Source organism: Podarcis liolepis (assembly GCF_965112155.1).
Source record: "Podarcis liolepis genome assembly, chromosome: Z".
In the NCBI taxonomy this organism is placed as follows: domain Eukaryota; kingdom Metazoa; phylum Chordata; class Lepidosauria; order Squamata; family Lacertidae; genus Podarcis; species Podarcis liolepis.
In genome coordinates this window covers 128,494-144,044 of record NC_139570.1, presented here as the reverse complement: position 1 = coordinate 144,044, position 15,551 = coordinate 128,494, and the positions used below count along the sequence as shown (strand labels likewise).

The window sequence follows — 15,551 nt, the reverse complement described above, 5'->3', positions numbered from 1 at the left end:
GTCCGTGGATAGTGCGGTGCAGCGGGTTGAACTATTATTATTTGTGCTTTTTTTCTTTCTTTAAAAAAAAAATAGGGCTACTCTCCTTTTTCTACTCCTATTGAAATACTGTACTGCCACTCCATGAGGCCAAACTTAGATTCGCAAAAAAAAATCTTCCTCTTCTTCTTCTTCTTCCATTGAAAACGGCACAATTGACAAGAGGATAAAATGCTATCCTAAGTATGACTGACCCATGGGATCCCTGCAACTTGTTGATACGATCCAGTCTTCCAGCTGAAGCCTTTTCAGGGAAGCCTCTGGCGCGTGCAGAGCGCAGGTCCCAAGGTCGACTGCGCTGGGCCATGGAGGCTCCTTCCCCCAAAAGGAGGACCTTTGGAGGGAAGAAGGGCGGGGTGCAGAAGGACTTTGGGGTAAGTGGCTGAAGGGGCTTCCCCTGGGCAGGGCCTTCTGCACATGCTCATGGTCGCCCTCGCCTCCTATCATCTCTGGTAAAAAGACTCTGGCAGGCGAGGGAGGAAGTGAGGGCAAAAGGAGTCGTAGTAGCGGATGAGCGAAGCCGGCCCGGCCATCTTTGACGAGGGCAGGCGGAGGTCCATTAAAGCGCGGGGGCAACGAAAGGAAAAGAGGACAGAAGTGATTGCGAAAAGGGGGGAGTGAAGGCGGCGGCGCCATGTTTGACGAGGGCAAAAGCGCTCTTTTAAACAGAATAGTGTTTTTCTCCTAGGAGAAAAATTTAGGTCGTTTACATTTCAAATCTGTTGTCATTTTCTGCAACAAAATAGTGTCCCCCCCACTCCCAGTATGTTTAGCATTAGGGTAGCAGACGCAAACCCCATTTTATCCCTGTATTCACAATGCACTATGTTTTAAGTAAGTTTTTTTAAAGATGCTAAACCTCATATGCTCATAATTTCTTAATTTATTTTTTAATATATATTTTAACATTTTTTTAATTTTATTTTTTAAGGGTTGGCATGTAACAACCTATTTTTTAATTTTTAGTATTTCTACTTGAGAATCATAGAACTCCTGCTGAAAGATGGCCACACCCAATTCTATCTATAAAATATTTTTCTAAAAAAAAATGCCTTGCAGGGGGTCAGACTGGATGACCCTTGGGGGTCCTAACAAGTCCAGACTGCACACAACTCCGCATTCTTGCTTTTTATCCCCCCCCCCAACAAAAATATGAAATTCATTTAAAATTCAGCTGATGAGAAGGTCACAAATGAAGCATTGATTTGTGAGCTGCCCTGAGACCTCCGGGTATATAAATTCTAATGATTATTATAATTGCAAGGCTGAATCCTTCTGCAAAAAAGAGGGGGATTTAAATCAATGGGGTTTAAATCAAACCTGTCTTGCTCACCCTCATTTCATCATTATCAGTTTATGTCTTCCAGGTTGGTCAAGATGAAGGGGATACCAGCAAGGCTGAACGTTTGTGTGTAAAAGGGGGAAGAAATCAGTGTCGGAAGGGGGGTTGGTCTGGATGACCCTGGGTGTACCTTCCAGCTCCATGCTTCAATGTTGACATTCCTGAGATTCCCACCCTGGGTTCATGTCCTGGTGTCAGTCAATAAAAGACGTAAAAATGATAATACATTCTCAAACATGGAATCAAATAAATGCATGATAAAATACACAAAAAATAAAATGAAATATATAAAAAATAAAAAATACATAATGAAACACGTAAAAAGAAAAATACATTCTAAAATAGGGGATGCCAGTGAGGCTGAGGGGGAAGGAACTGTCGCCTTGCAGCATTGGAAGTGGGGTTGGTCTGGATTACCCTCAGGGGTCCCTTCCTTCTCCCCACAATGCCTCTCCTTCTTTGCCAAGGGACAAAGACCTCTCTGCCCTCCTGCTGGAGGATCTATGGTCCTCATTGTTCGGATGTTCTCCATTCTCCATTGTTGGGAATAGACAAAGAGGGTCTTGTTTCCCCCCCTGGGCAGCTCCGCCAGCCAGCTCCTCTCCGCGCCGGCCCTGCCAGGCGGCCCCCGAATCCTGAAGGAGGCCATAGAGGGCCAAAGGCATCGCTCGCGGCACCTGCTGGGGGAACTGGGCCAAACTGGGGAGGGTGGAAGGATAGGATATAGAAGAATAGAATCTTCTTCTTCTTCTCCTCCTCCTCCCTTTAATGGTGATTCCGTAAGGGACTGTGGAGGCCAATTCTGGATCCGCACCTCCTTCCACAATGGAGTTTCCCAGTGAAGGTTCCTTCCTCTTTGCCCGTTTCTTCCTCACGTACCGAGTTCAAGTGTCTTCAAAGCCCATGACTCCTTTGGTCAAGGCGGTTCTCCAATAGAAGAATATACCTTATTGGCCCGGATAGAAGTCCTATTTTCCTCTGAGATAGGCGAGATCCCTTCAGGTATCCATATTTGCTGGAGAAGTCTCTGATTTAAAGAAGCCATCCCAGTTTCCAATCACCTTCCTATTGACAAATCCTTTTTTTCATTACGCAAATACTCGGCCATGCTGGCATCACCTTCCTATTGACCAATCTGGGAAAGTCATTTCTGGAATAGTAACTTAATTACTTCTGCTCTTAGGAAGACATCGACCGATCACAATGAAATTGTGGTGAGCAGGGCAGATTCTTCACTGTTTTTCTAGAAAACCAGATGTTCCCTATCTTAGATCTGGTAACTCCTACCTCAGTGCAGACCCTGACCTTCCTCCTTCTTGAAATTCAATTGGTGAGATTGATGTGAGGCTGGCAGCCCACCAAGACCCAGACCCAGATGTCAACCACCCTTCTGTTGCTCCACTTGATTCTCCAGAACCTCACCTTAGTCCCTCTTGAAACCCATTGGGTTGGACTCAGGTGAAGATGGAGGACCACCAAGACCCTGAGAACCTTCCTCTTTGCCCTGCTAGCAAGTAGGTGGTCCACCGAGACCCTGAGTCCACCCTCAGAATCCATGTGATCCTCCCTAAATGCAGGAGCTGGCCTTTGTCCCTCTTAAAATCCATTGAGTTGTACTCATGTGAAGACGGAGCTCCACCAAGCCCCTGAGAACCTTCTCCCATATCCTGGTGGCCATCTGGTGGTCCACCAAGACCCTGAGGTCCACCATTCTTCTATTGGTCCACCTAATTCTCCATAAAGGCAGAACCTGACCTTTGTTCCTTTTGAAATCTTTGGGTTGGACTCAGGTGAAGATGGGGGGAGGAGTCTACCAAGACCCTGAGATCCTTCTCCTTTGCCCTGCTAGCAAAAGTTGGTGGTCCACAGAGACCATGAGCCACGGGTCCTCTAGCCTGAGCTCAGAACTTTCCACCAAAGCTGGAAGCTCCCACAGATCTTAGGACTTTCCATCAAGCAGATCTTGTCCATCTCAGAGTTAATAGGGAGGAGAAGGAGCAGGAGGAGACAGGGCCGGCTTCTCCTTTAAGGGGCATGGCTCTACACAACAGATCCCTTTTTCTTTGGAGGATCTGAGGGGGCAGAGAGAAATCCAGCAAAGTGAGGAGGAGGAGAAGAAGACCGGGTTGTCCTAGCTGAAGAAGAGACCAGTTGCACTCCACCTGAACCCCAAGGCGATGGGTGAGTTGGACCAGGGGAAAATTTATCAGTATCTCCATCACCCATTAATTTGGCCATGGCGGATCTCAGGGATTTGGGAAGCCGTCCCGGGTTCTGATCTCACCCCGGACTGTCCCACTTGTCCCGAGACCTCTGAAAAGTGATGTGTTTCTGGGGTGGGAAAGAGGACCTCCCTATTTTCACCAGAGACATATTGGGGGCTGGAAGAAGGGGGTCTGTATCTTAATTTTAGGGGGTAGAAGAGGAGGTCTGTATTTTCATTTTAGGAGATGGAATAGGAGATCTGTATTTTCACTGGAGAAATATTTGGGGGACAGAATTGGGGTCTCTATTTTCATTTTAGGGGATAGAATAGCAGGTCCACATTTTCACAAAAGAAATGTTGGAGAGATGGAAGAAAAGGACCTCCCTCCCCCGTTTTCACCAGAGAAATATTTGGGGGATAGAATAAGGGGAATATTTGGGGTATAGAAAATAAAATTTCATTTTAGGGGGTAGAATTGGAGGTCTGTATTCTCAAAAGAGAAATATTGGGTAGGTGGGCTAGATCCCTCCAGCTCCTCACCTTCCTTTCACAGCGACCTGGCCAGGTAGGTCTCTCGGCTGAGAAGGGAGGGGTTCGAACCCAGGACACCAACTGCTACACAGCCAGAGAGGTGGAGCTGTAGCCAGCCAGAGGGAATGGGACCCAGGAGATCGGCTTGGCAGTCAAAGGGACCCTGAGATTCACCCACGCCTGGGGGGAAACCGGAAAATTGGGGGGAACCCGTTTTTTCCCCTTTTCTCCCCAAAGCCACTTCCCCCCTAAAAAACTGAAGGGAAAAAAGAGTGTGGAATATTAAAACTATCAAACTGGATTTTATTTCCAATTTTCCTGGTTTTATCCCTGGCCTTCCCATCTATGCCATATATACAGAGTAAAAAACAATGCTCCTGTGAAATAAAGCTGTCCATTAATGGGCCCCCGAAAATCCTAACGACCCACGTTTCTTTTCACCAAACTGCCCTGAGATTCCCGGGTCAGACTGGATGACCGCCGGGATCCCTTTCAGTTCTGGTGTTTTCTGTACCAGCCGGGACCACTCTCTGGGAGGCAGCATGAAGGAGAGCATTGTTTCAAACTTACAGCCCATCCCTCATTGTCCATTGTCTTCGGGACAATAGGAGCCTTTTAATCTCTGCGCTCTGCTTCGTCCCACATCCCCTCCATCCATCCCCACCCCCAGATGAAGAGGCGAGGAATGGTCCAGTTAGAGTCCTGGGAAGAGGGCCCCAGTTCAGATCCTCAAAACCTTCCTGGCAGGATGAAAATAAAGACCCCCAATTCTATTCCCTGAATATTTATCTGGTGAGAATCCCCTAAAATGAAAATAGAGACCTCTTATTCCATATTTTCATTTTAGGGAATTTTGTTTCCCATAATTCCTGGCAGAAATTTTAAAAAGTTTAAGAAAGTTTTTATGGAGAGTTGCTGCCAAGATTTTAATCGCAAAAGGTGGGAAGGGAGAGGATATCACAATCAAATCAGGCTAGCAAAACCAATTAAACAAATAAACCAACCAACTAACTAACTAACTAACTAACTAAATAAATAAATAAATAAAATTAAATAAATTAAGAGAGAATGTTGAACTAGCGAGACTATCAGCAAGGTGACAGACAAAAAATTTACCAGAGAATGGGAAATATATAGAGTCTGCGTAAAAGAACATGTTCAAAATATCAGGTTTCGACTGAGCTGTTTGTAAAAAGGAGAACCTTATCAAATAAGGTTTGATATAACGTGAAATAAAAGGAGAGGAAATAAAGTTGTGCATATTTAAAGAACCTAATCTGGGAACATAATGGGAAGATCGAAGGTCACGTTAATTAATGTACAAAAGTATCCATTCAGAAATGTAGGATTTTTTAAAAAATTCTATCTTGTCTTTTACATTTCTTGATTATTTCTCTTATACAGTTTTAAAACCAATAAATCATTTAAAAAAATATTGATTTTAGGGGATGGAATAGGATGTCTCTATTTCCATTTTAGGAGATGGAATAGTTCTCTATTTTCATTTTAGAGGATAGAACGGGAGGTCTGTCTTTTCACCAGCAAAAGATTGGGGGGATAGAATTGGGGAGGTCCCTATTTTCACCCGGCCAGGTAGGTCTCCGGGATTTGAACCCGAGGCCCTCTTCCCAGGACTCCAACTGAACCATTCCTCACCATCCCTGGGGTGGGATGGGGGGCAATGTGGGATGGACAGATCGAGGCTCCATTGTCCCAAGGACAATGGACAATTGAGGATGAGCTGAGAGTTCGAATCCAAACCTGACACTGTTACTGGCATCTCAGAGCTGCTTGTTCCCAGCAGAGATAAAGCAGAACATTGGACCAATTGACCGTCGGGGTCAAATCCAGATTTCTGCTCCTATTTTGAAATTCCTGCCGATTCAACGACCCTCGGGGCGGGGGGGTCTCAGCATTCCAGGAAACCCAGCCAGATGGGTGGGGTATAAATAACAACTTTATTATTATTATTATTATTATTATTATTATTATTATTATTATTATTATGGGAGAGGAAGGAGCCGCAGGGAGGCCTGCCCGTCCTGCTGACCCTTGTATTTTTCACAATGTAGATAATGTTAGCGGCGGGCCTGAACCCCAACCAACCACGGCTCCGCAGAACTCGAACCCGGATCCAGTTCCCCGAGCCGGTTCTCCAGGTAGCCATCTGAAGCCTGAGAAACCCAGAGCCTGCCTAGCATCGGTTGCCCTCTGATGCGAGGCCACGTTGAGATTCCCGCCTTTCAGGGGTGGGACTGAATAATAATAATAAATAATAATAATAATAATAATAATAATAATAATAATAATAATAATAATATCGTTTAACCACATCAGTTAATGTGGATACATATGCTATCATGTTATTGTTTTAGTGAAATAAATGGTTTAAATTGTTATGATGGTTTTTCTCCTAACAATCAAATGCAACAGAAAAGTGGTCCCAATAAAATTTCTTAAACCTCACCAGAATTTCATCATTATCGGTCTATGTATTTCTAATAATAGAACCAAATCAGTCATTTTTGATGGACGTGTAAAAATGAATTTATGATGCCCAAAAGGAAACCTTCCTCTGGTCAATATTCAGAGGATGCCAGAAAGGCTGAACCCTTCCTGTAAAAAAAGGATTTCAATCAAGTCTTACTGACTAGTGATTTAAATTGTGATTTAAATCGTGACTGAAATTGATTTGATTTCAAATCAAATCCACCCTGCTGCGAAGCAAGTCGAAAAGACTTTCCTTACCAATTCCAAGGTCCAGCGAATGCGTTTCAGGGGATTGAGGTTTGATGCAGCCCTCAGCTCCTGAAGGTAACAGGGCCCTTTATATGTCCAGCTGTCCTTTGTCCACAACAAATTGCTACTGTTTTTTTGTGTTGAATAAATGCTATATGGTAATTGATGGAACTCATAGGTATCTCAAGCCATTTGCACATGTTGCCAGACAACCAGTCCATACAGAATGTCGGCACCCTATATATAGAAATGAGCAAAGCAGTGATAGTTTGAGAAGCAAGGGAGCAGGCGGGGCCTATGACTTACATCATAGGAGCCTACACATCACAAAACACGGTTGCTGTATGTCGGTTTTATTTGTTTTTTTATCTTCTCTTTTGGAAATGTACATCCAGGTTTCCCCCACCTTTGAATTTTTTGGAGGACCCCCAAGAGAGGGGGGCGCCAAACTACAGCTTGTTGAGCTTAGACATAAATGTGGCACTGGCACCGCTGGTAATTCGACGCCGAGATTCCTGCCTAGCTGGACTGGATGATAGCGATAGGGATAGGGGTTGGGCAACTCTTCCTCAATAGGTTTCTATCCTTCTCTCCTTCCTTCTTCCCGCCCCCTTACAGGTCTGTTAGAGTGCTGTGCCCGCTGCCTGGTGGGGGCGCCCTTCGCCTCGCTGGTGGCCACGGCCCTGTGCTTCCTGGGGGTGGCGCTCTTCTGCGGCTGTGGCCACGAAGCCCTGACCGGCACCGAGCACTTGATTGAGACCTACTTCTCCAAAAACTACCAGGATTACGAGTACCTGGTCGATGTGTAAGCACCTCCCGATGTTCCTTTTCTTCGCCTTCGTTCCCTCGTCCGTTCCCCTGTTCGTTTACCGATACATTCTCCCATTCATATTCTGCAATCCGTTTTTCACTGCATGTCCACATCAAGTTAAACCGCGACCACACAATCCATCTTCTATCAGAATAATGTTCTGCAGTCCTTTTTCAACCGTATATCCCTCCTAGCTCTGGTGGGGGGTCAGACTGGATGACCCTCGGGGTGCCCCCACTGTACCGATGGCCCCCCTCTCTTTTCTCCCCCACAGGATCCACGATTTCCAGTACGCCATCTATGGGGTGGCCGGCTTCTTCTTCCTCTTTGGTGCCCTCCTGCTGGCTGAAGGCTTCTACACCACTGGCGCTGTCCGGCAGGTCTTCGGCGACTACCGGGCCACTGTCTGCGGCAAGGGCCTGGGCGCCACGGTAGGCCACAAGGGGAGGGGGCCCCGAGGACACCGGCCCGGCCGCTCCTGGGAGCTGGTGTGTCACTGTGTGGGAAAATGGCTGGGCCATCCTGATAAGGTGATCTTCTCCTCTTTCGCACCCAGCGCTGCTGCCGTTCGAACCCGGGGCATGAGACTGCTGACGGTGGGGGGCGTTACGGAGAGTATGACCAGGATATATTGAATAAGTCTTGTCCTTCCTTCCTCTGGTTGTCCATATTAAGAGGAGGCAGCAAGGCTGATCCTTTCTGTAAAGAAAGGATTTTATCCTTCCAAAATGGAAACCTTCCTCCGCTTGATTCTAGGTGCAGTAATTGGGAATGGCTTTACTTACTAGTTCCAAGGTCCTTGGCCAAAAAGGAGGAAATTCCACGTCTAAGGAATCCAACAGGGCACTTTTAACCCCTTCCTGCCTTTGGGCCTCCATCCCGGAAGGACACTCCTGGCACCAAGGGACTCGCACTTGTGACACATGGTGCCATCAGAAAACCACCTGCTGTGCCTATGGAGCCCCCCCCCCCAATCCCGGGCCGTCCGAATATTCCTGCTTTCCCAGACCCAGATTTGACTTATGAGGGGTGGAAGAAGAGGTCGCTATTTTCATTTTATGGGACAGAATAGGCGGTCTGTATTTTAATCAGATTAATACTTGTGGGACGGAATAGATGGATGGATTTGTGGGAATTTGTGGGACGGAATAGAAGATCCCTATTTCATTAGATAAAATATTTGGGTGATGGAATAGGAGATCCCTGTTTTAATCAGATAAATATTTGTAGGATGGAAGAGGTTTCTGTTTTCATTTTAGGGGATAGAATAGGTCTCTATTTCCATTTTAGGAGATGGAATAGGAGATCTCCATCTTCACCTGAGAATTACCCAAATATAAGCCGCCCCTGAAAACAGGATTTTAATGGATCATCTGCCCACCCCTCGTGGGAATATCTGGAGGAAAGGTCCAAGTGGCTGGGAGTTCCTCAGGTCCCAAAGGTCTCCAGTCTCATGCCCCGTCCTCTGGAAGCTCCTGGCGAATCACTGACTCTCGTTTCTTCTCCCTCCTTTCAGTTCGTGGGCATCACCTATGTCCTGACCGTCCTCTGGCTCCTGGTCCTGGCCTGCTCGGCCGTCCCTGTCTATGTCTACTTCACGGCCTGGACCACCTGTAATTCCATTGCCAACCCCACCAAGACGGCCGCCGGCATCGGGAACCTCTGCACAGACGCCCGGATGTATGGTGAGGAAGAACCTAGTTTCCTGGGCCACCTTGGGGAGGAAGAATTTCATGAGGGGTCTCCCAGGAAGAAGGTTCTCAAGGTCCTGGTGGAATAGGACATGGAGAAGGTTCTTGAGGTCTTGTTGGAACACCAAGTTGGTAGCAGGACCTGAGAGAATCTCAAGGTCCTGGGGGAGCCCCATCTTCCCACGAGTCTCACCCAATGAATTTCCAGAGGGATGAAGGTCAGGAAGGATCTTGGAGTCTTGGTAGACCAGCAGCTTGCCATCAGGACCTTGGAGAAGGAACTCAGGAGGCTTTGTGGTCCTCCAACGTCACATGAGTCAACCCAAGGGATTTTCAAAGGGGGGGGGGAGGTCAGGTCCTGCCTTTAGGGAGAATCCTATGGACCCTGATGGTGGGCTCAGGGTCTTTGTAGACCACCAACTTGTTATCAGGATCTGGGAGGATGTTCTCAGGGTCTTGGTGGGCCTCCATCTTCACATTTCAAGAGGGGCCAAGGAGGTGGGGTGAGGTGGCCCTTCAGCTCTCAACTGTTCTGTGTTTTGGTGCCCCACCACAGGTGTCCTGCCGTGGAATGCCTCCCCGGGAAGAGTGTGTGGCCAGAGCCTTCTCTCCATCTGCAAGACATCCGAGGTGAGTTCTCAGTGGTCAAGACTAGAGGACTTTCATGTTCCTTTCTACCATTCTGTTTCTACGTTGAGTTCCTTCAATGGGTGACCCATTCTCCTCCTCCTCCTCCCTCTTCTCCTCATCCTACAGTTCCAGATGACGTTCCACCTGTTCATCGCGGCCTTCGTGGGAGCGGCAATCACCTTGGTAGCTCTGGTAAGGACAGCTTCCCACAACTCTTCATCTCTGGGTGGAGGGTTTGAACCACACATGGGGCAATGGATGGGATGGAGGTCTCCAGCAGAACCATGGGAAATCAGCAGGACTCAGCTGCTGACTCCTTCTGATGGTCCTGGGAGGAGACCTGCCGAGCTGCCAGGGAAACCAGGAGGAATGGGCAGCAGACCATGGTTGATGGTCTTCAAAACTGCTGAGATATCAGGGGAACCAGGAGGAATGGGATTTAGCAATTCTGCTTCTGTTCCCCTTTCACTGTAGGTGACATTCATCATTGCGGCCACCTACAACTTCGCCGTCCTGAGGCTGATGGGCCGGGGAACAAAATTCTAACCTGGCACCCGCCCAGGCCGAGAGACTCCCTCCCTCACTCTTCATAATAATAATAACAATCGGTATTATTTGCACCCTGGACTGGTCTTCTAACCGCGAGGCTCTAACCAGGCGGCTGCCGACCTCCTGCTCTAACTGCCCGCCAGCCAATCGGCTCATCCCCATTTGCCGGGGTTGGACTAGATGACCCCGGGGTCCCTTTTCAAAAGCAACCATGATTCAATGATCTCACTCGACCCAGCCGGACCCAAAAATGGGATTATTCCCAGTCCGGGGATTTCGTCGGCGCAGGAACCCGATGTCGGAGCGAGAGAGAGGAGGTCTTCCAACCTGTTAGTCCTGCTTTTCGGAGGAAAAATCACTCCAGCCCCTTGAAGATCCCCAAAAGAAAGTCCTTTTTTTGGAAAAAAAATAATTGCAGTTTTATGCTCCAAACGGCGGGAAATCATTCAATGGGATGACACCATTTTTTTGTAAGAGGCTAATAAAAACATACACGTATATATATATGTGAAAACCGACTGTTCTTAACACGGCGTGCGGAAAGCTGAGATAACGAAGGATAATGTCGAAAATAAATAACGAAGGACAAATAACGAAGGATAATATTGAAATAAAAACAAAGGGTGAATTCCACGAGAAGAGCTTGTCGGTTTTTTAATGCTTCACTTTGTTTCAGTGGGGAAATGGGACGAAACTATCATATTGCCTTAAATAAAAGCCTCCCTTTTCCCCCAAAATTCTGACCGGAAAAAGTTAAAAGCGTGGCTTATATTCAGGCCAATACGGTACCAATCCAACAATCCGTCAAACGCAACAAAGAAAATGCAATGATTACATTTCCGGCAACAAGGATATTACAATTCTGGTTTCCTTGGTTCGAAATAAAGGGAGGAAAATCATACTGATATACCGTATTTTTCGCTCTATAAGACACACTTTTTCCCTCCTAAAAAGGGGAAATGTGTGTGTGTCTTATGGAGTGAATGCAGGCTGCACGGCTACCCCAGAAGCCAGAACACCGAAAGGGAGCGCTGCGCAGCGCTCCCTCTTGCTGTTCTAGCTTCTGGCTTAGCGCCTCAGTCCCTTCCCCCACCTCCTGGAAAAGCCCACAAGAGCCGCGCTCCCTTTAAAGACCTCTTGGGGGCTTTTCGCCGAGGAGGGAGAAGGGCAGCCTGCTTTTCCTAGGGGAAAAGCCTGCAAGCGCCGCACACACGCTCCACACGACTCGTGAAAGGGAGTGCTGAGCAGAGCCTGGGATGCTTACAGGCTCTGCTCAGCGCTCCCTTTAAAGAGTATTTTTTTCCTTGCATTCCCCCTCTAAAAACTGGGTGCGTCTTATGGTCAGATGCATCTTATGGAGCGAAAAATACGGTGAATATGCACATATATATGTATACATACACACACAGTGGTACTTCAGGTTACATACACTTCAGGTTACAGACTCTGCTAACCCAGAAACAGTACCTCAGGTTAAGAACTTTGCTTCAGGATGAGAACAGAAATCGCGCAGCAGCAGCGGGAGGCCCCATTAACTAAAGTGGTATCTCAGGTTAAGAACAGTTTCAGGTTAAGAATGGACCTTCAGAACGAATTAAGTTCGTAACCAGAGGGACCACTGTGTGTGTGTGTGTGTGTGTGTATATATATATATATATATATATATATATGCAGGTTTTGGTGTCCTCGGGTGTCTTCCCGTGTAAAAGTTGGGGTGTCTAGGCGACGTTTCGACGAGGTCTCACTCGTCATCTTCAGGCTGGTGCTTTCGGCTTCTTGTTACTGGAACAGAGCGGGATCTCAGTGTTTGAGTTCCTATAAATACTGTAGAGGGGTGTGGTGTATTGCCTCAAAAGTTCTGGGCAGAGGGGAAGTTCCCAGGCTAGTGTTCTTTTCTTCTTTTGTTCCTTAATTACTTGAGGGATATCTTGAGTGATTACTTGAGTGATATTCTGAGTACCACTTAGGTGGGTCATTGGGTGTGGATTAGTTGCTAAAGCCTTCGTGTCTTGACCTCTTGAATTTGTGAAGAGTTTTTCTGGGAAGATGGCTGTACTGCACTTAGTTGTGCTTTGGCTTGGCTTCGTGTATAGGGGCGAGCTGTGGTTTTGTGCCCTGTGCCAGCCAGATCTGTGTAGGGATTGCAGGGGGGTGCAGCATCCGGAGGTGCCACTATGGTTTGGTTACTGGATGGTGTCTGTAATTTATCTGTGGAGAGGGTCTGGGTTTGGGTCTGGTGTGGTTGATTGGTGGTGGCGTTCTGTGTGCCTCTGGATCTGGTGTCGGTTTTTGTGGGGAGGGCTAATTTCCAGATGTCTGGCAGGCGGGACGTGTCGTCACGCTTGTTCATGTTGTGAGGGTGTTTCTCTATCTCGATGGCTTCCATGATTATTCTCTTGTGGTGATGTTCCATGTTAAAGAGCAATTTGGAATCTGCAAAATTAATTTCGTGTCCTGTTTCTTTCATGTGTTGGAAAAGAGAGGAAGATTTTTCTTCTTTTTTGACGGCATTCTTGTGTTCTGCGATACGTGCATTTATTCGTCTGTTTGTTTGTCCAATGTACGTGGCTGGGCAGACTTTGCAGGGTATTTCATAGACCCCTTGGTTTTCCAACTGGATTTTATCTTTGGGGTTTCTGAGGATATTGGCTATTTTTTGGTTGGTGCAAAAGGCTGTATTGATATTGTGTTTATGGAGGATTTTGCTAATTTTATCTGTAGTGCCCTTGATATAAGGAAGGAGGGCCATGCCATTGTTTTCTTCTGTGTCTTGGTTTTTGGGGGGTGTTTCTTTTTGGATAAGCTTCGTAACCCTGTTTTGCTGGTATCCATTGGCGATTAACACATTTGAGAGATTCTGTAACTCAGTTGTCAAGTGGTCTTTGTCAGTCAGGCGTTTGGTTCTGGAGATGAGGGTCTTGGCTACGGAGTTTATTTGTGCAGGGTGGTGGTGTGATTGAGCATGTAAGTAGCGGTTGGTGTGTGTTTTTTTCCGGTAGATAGTGTGTCCTAGGGAGCCATCAGGTTTTTTGTAGATTAGGACGTCAAGGAAGGGAAGCTGGTTGTTGGCTTCTATTTCCATAGTGAATTGTATTTTGGGGTGTAGGCTGTTGAGATGTGTGAGGAAGCTATCTAGTTTTTCTTTCCCGTGTGGCCAAATTACAAAGGTGTCGTCAACATATCTGAGCCAAAGTTTGGGTTTGTGTTCTGAACACAAACCCAAACTTTGGCTCAGATATGTTGACGACACCTTTGTAATTTGGCCACACGGGAAAGAAAAACTAGATAGCTTCCTCACACATCTCAACAGCCTACACCCCAAAATACAATTCACTATGGAAATAGAAGCCAACAACCAGCTTCCCTTCCTTGACGTCCTAATCTACAAAAAACCTGATGGCTCCCTAGGACACACTATCTACCGGAAAAAAACACACACCAACCGCTACTTACATGCTCAATCACACCACCACCCTGCACAAATAAACTCCGTAGCCAAGACCCTCATCTCCAGAACCAAACGCCTGACTGACAAAGACCACTTGACAACTGAGTTACAGAATCTCTCAAATGTGTTAATCGCCAATGGATACCAGCAAAACAGGGTTACGAAGCTTATCCAAAAAGAAACACCCCCCAAAAACCAAGACACAGAAGAAAACAATGGCATGGCCCTCCTTCCTTATATCAAGGGCACTACAGATAAAATTAGCAAAATCCTCCATAAACACAATATCAATACAGCCTTTTGCACCAACCAAAAAATAGCCAATATCCTCAGAAACCCCAAAGATAAAATCCAGTTGGAAAACCAAGGGGTCTATGAAATACCCTGCAAAGTCTGCCCAGCCACGTACATTGGACAAACAAACAGACGAATAAATGCACGTATCGCAGAACACAAGAATGCCGTCAAAAAAGAAGAAAAATCTTCCTCTCTTTTCCAACACATGAAAGAAACAGGACACGAAATTAATTTTGCAGATTCCAAATTGCTCTTTAACATGGAACATCACCACAAGAGAATAATCATGGAAGCCATCGAGATAGAGAAACACCCTCACAACATGAACAAGCGTGACGACACGTCCCGCCTGCCAGACATCTGGAAATTAGCCCTCCCCACAAAAACCGACACCAGATCCAGAGGCACACAGAACGCCACCACCAATCAACCACACCAGACCCAAACCCAGACCCTCTCCACAGATAAATTACAGACACCATCCAGTAACCAAACCATAGTGGCACCTCCGGATGCTGCACCCCCCTGCAATCCCTACACAGATCTGGCTGGCACAGGGCACAAAACCACAGCTCGCCCCTATACACGAAGCCAAGCCAAAGCACAACTAAGTGCAGTACAGCCATCTTCCCAGAAAAACTCTTCACAAATTCAAGAGGTCAAGACACGAAGGCTTTAGCAACTAATCCACACCCAATGACCCACCTAAGTGGTACTCAGAATATCACTCAAGTAATCACTCAAGATATCCCTCAAGTAATTAAGGAACAAAAGAAGAAAAGAACACTAGCCTGGGAACTTCCCCTCTGCCCAGAACTTTTGAGGCAATACACCACACCCCTCTACAGTATTTATAGGAACTCAAACACTGAGATCCCGCTCTGTTCCAGTAACAAGAAGCCGAAAGCACCAGCCTGAAGATGACGAGTGAGACCTCGTCGAAACGTCGCCTAGACACCCCAACTTTTACACGGGAAGACACCCGAGGACACCAAAACCTGCATTCCTGTACCCGTGAAAATCTACGAAAACATATATATATATATATATATATATATATGATAGCTTATATAATATAGATATGCTGTATTTTTTGCTCTATAAGACTCATTTTTTCCCTCCTAAAAAGTAAGGGGAATGTGTGTGCGTCTTATGGAGCGAATGCAGGCTGCGCAGCTATAACAGAAGCCAGAACAGCAAGAGGGATTGCTACTTTCACTGCGCAACGATCCCTCTTGCTGTTCTGGCTTCTGAGATTCAGAATATTT

General features: G+C 46.6%; 1 protein-coding gene across 6 annotated transcripts; it reads left to right on the top strand.

Moving 5' to 3' along the window:
• The first annotated feature begins 254 nt into the window (after positions 1 to 254).
• Positions 255 to 11,177, top strand: LOC310698838 (myelin proteolipid protein-like). 6 transcript variants are annotated; one of them, XM_083486585.1, is made up of 9 exons: positions 255 to 413; positions 3,451 to 3,562; positions 6,191 to 6,277; positions 7,476 to 7,662; positions 7,943 to 8,198; positions 9,185 to 9,353; positions 9,916 to 9,989; positions 10,116 to 10,181; positions 10,464 to 11,177. In XM_083486585.1, exons 2-9 carry the CDS (start codon positions 3,559 to 3,561, stop codon positions 10,533 to 10,535), a joined length of 915 nt encoding a protein of 304 aa, XP_083342711.1. In that variant the 5' UTR covers positions 255 to 413; positions 3,451 to 3,558; the 3' UTR covers positions 10,536 to 11,177. The 6 variants fall into 6 exon arrangements, with proteins under 6 accessions (XP_083342711.1, XP_083342713.1, XP_083342714.1 ...); XM_083486587.1 differs by lacking the exon at positions 6,191 to 6,277 and having other exon boundaries at positions 264 to 413; XM_083486588.1 differs by lacking the exon at positions 255 to 413 and having other exon boundaries at positions 2,083 to 3,562; positions 7,943 to 8,099.
• The last annotated feature ends 4,374 nt before the right edge of the window (positions 11,178 to 15,551 follow it).

Excerpts from the sequence above, each read along its gene's own strand:
- LOC310698838 (XM_083486585.1), top strand. Across the intron at positions 6,278-7,475 it reads TCCCCGAGCCGGTTCTCCAG|GTCTGTTAGAGTGCTGTGCC; the intron begins GTAGCCATCTGA and ends GCCCCCTTACAG. Across the intron at positions 9,354-9,915 it reads CACAGACGCCCGGATGTATG|GTGTCCTGCCGTGGAATGCC; the intron begins GTGAGGAAGAAC and ends GCCCCACCACAG.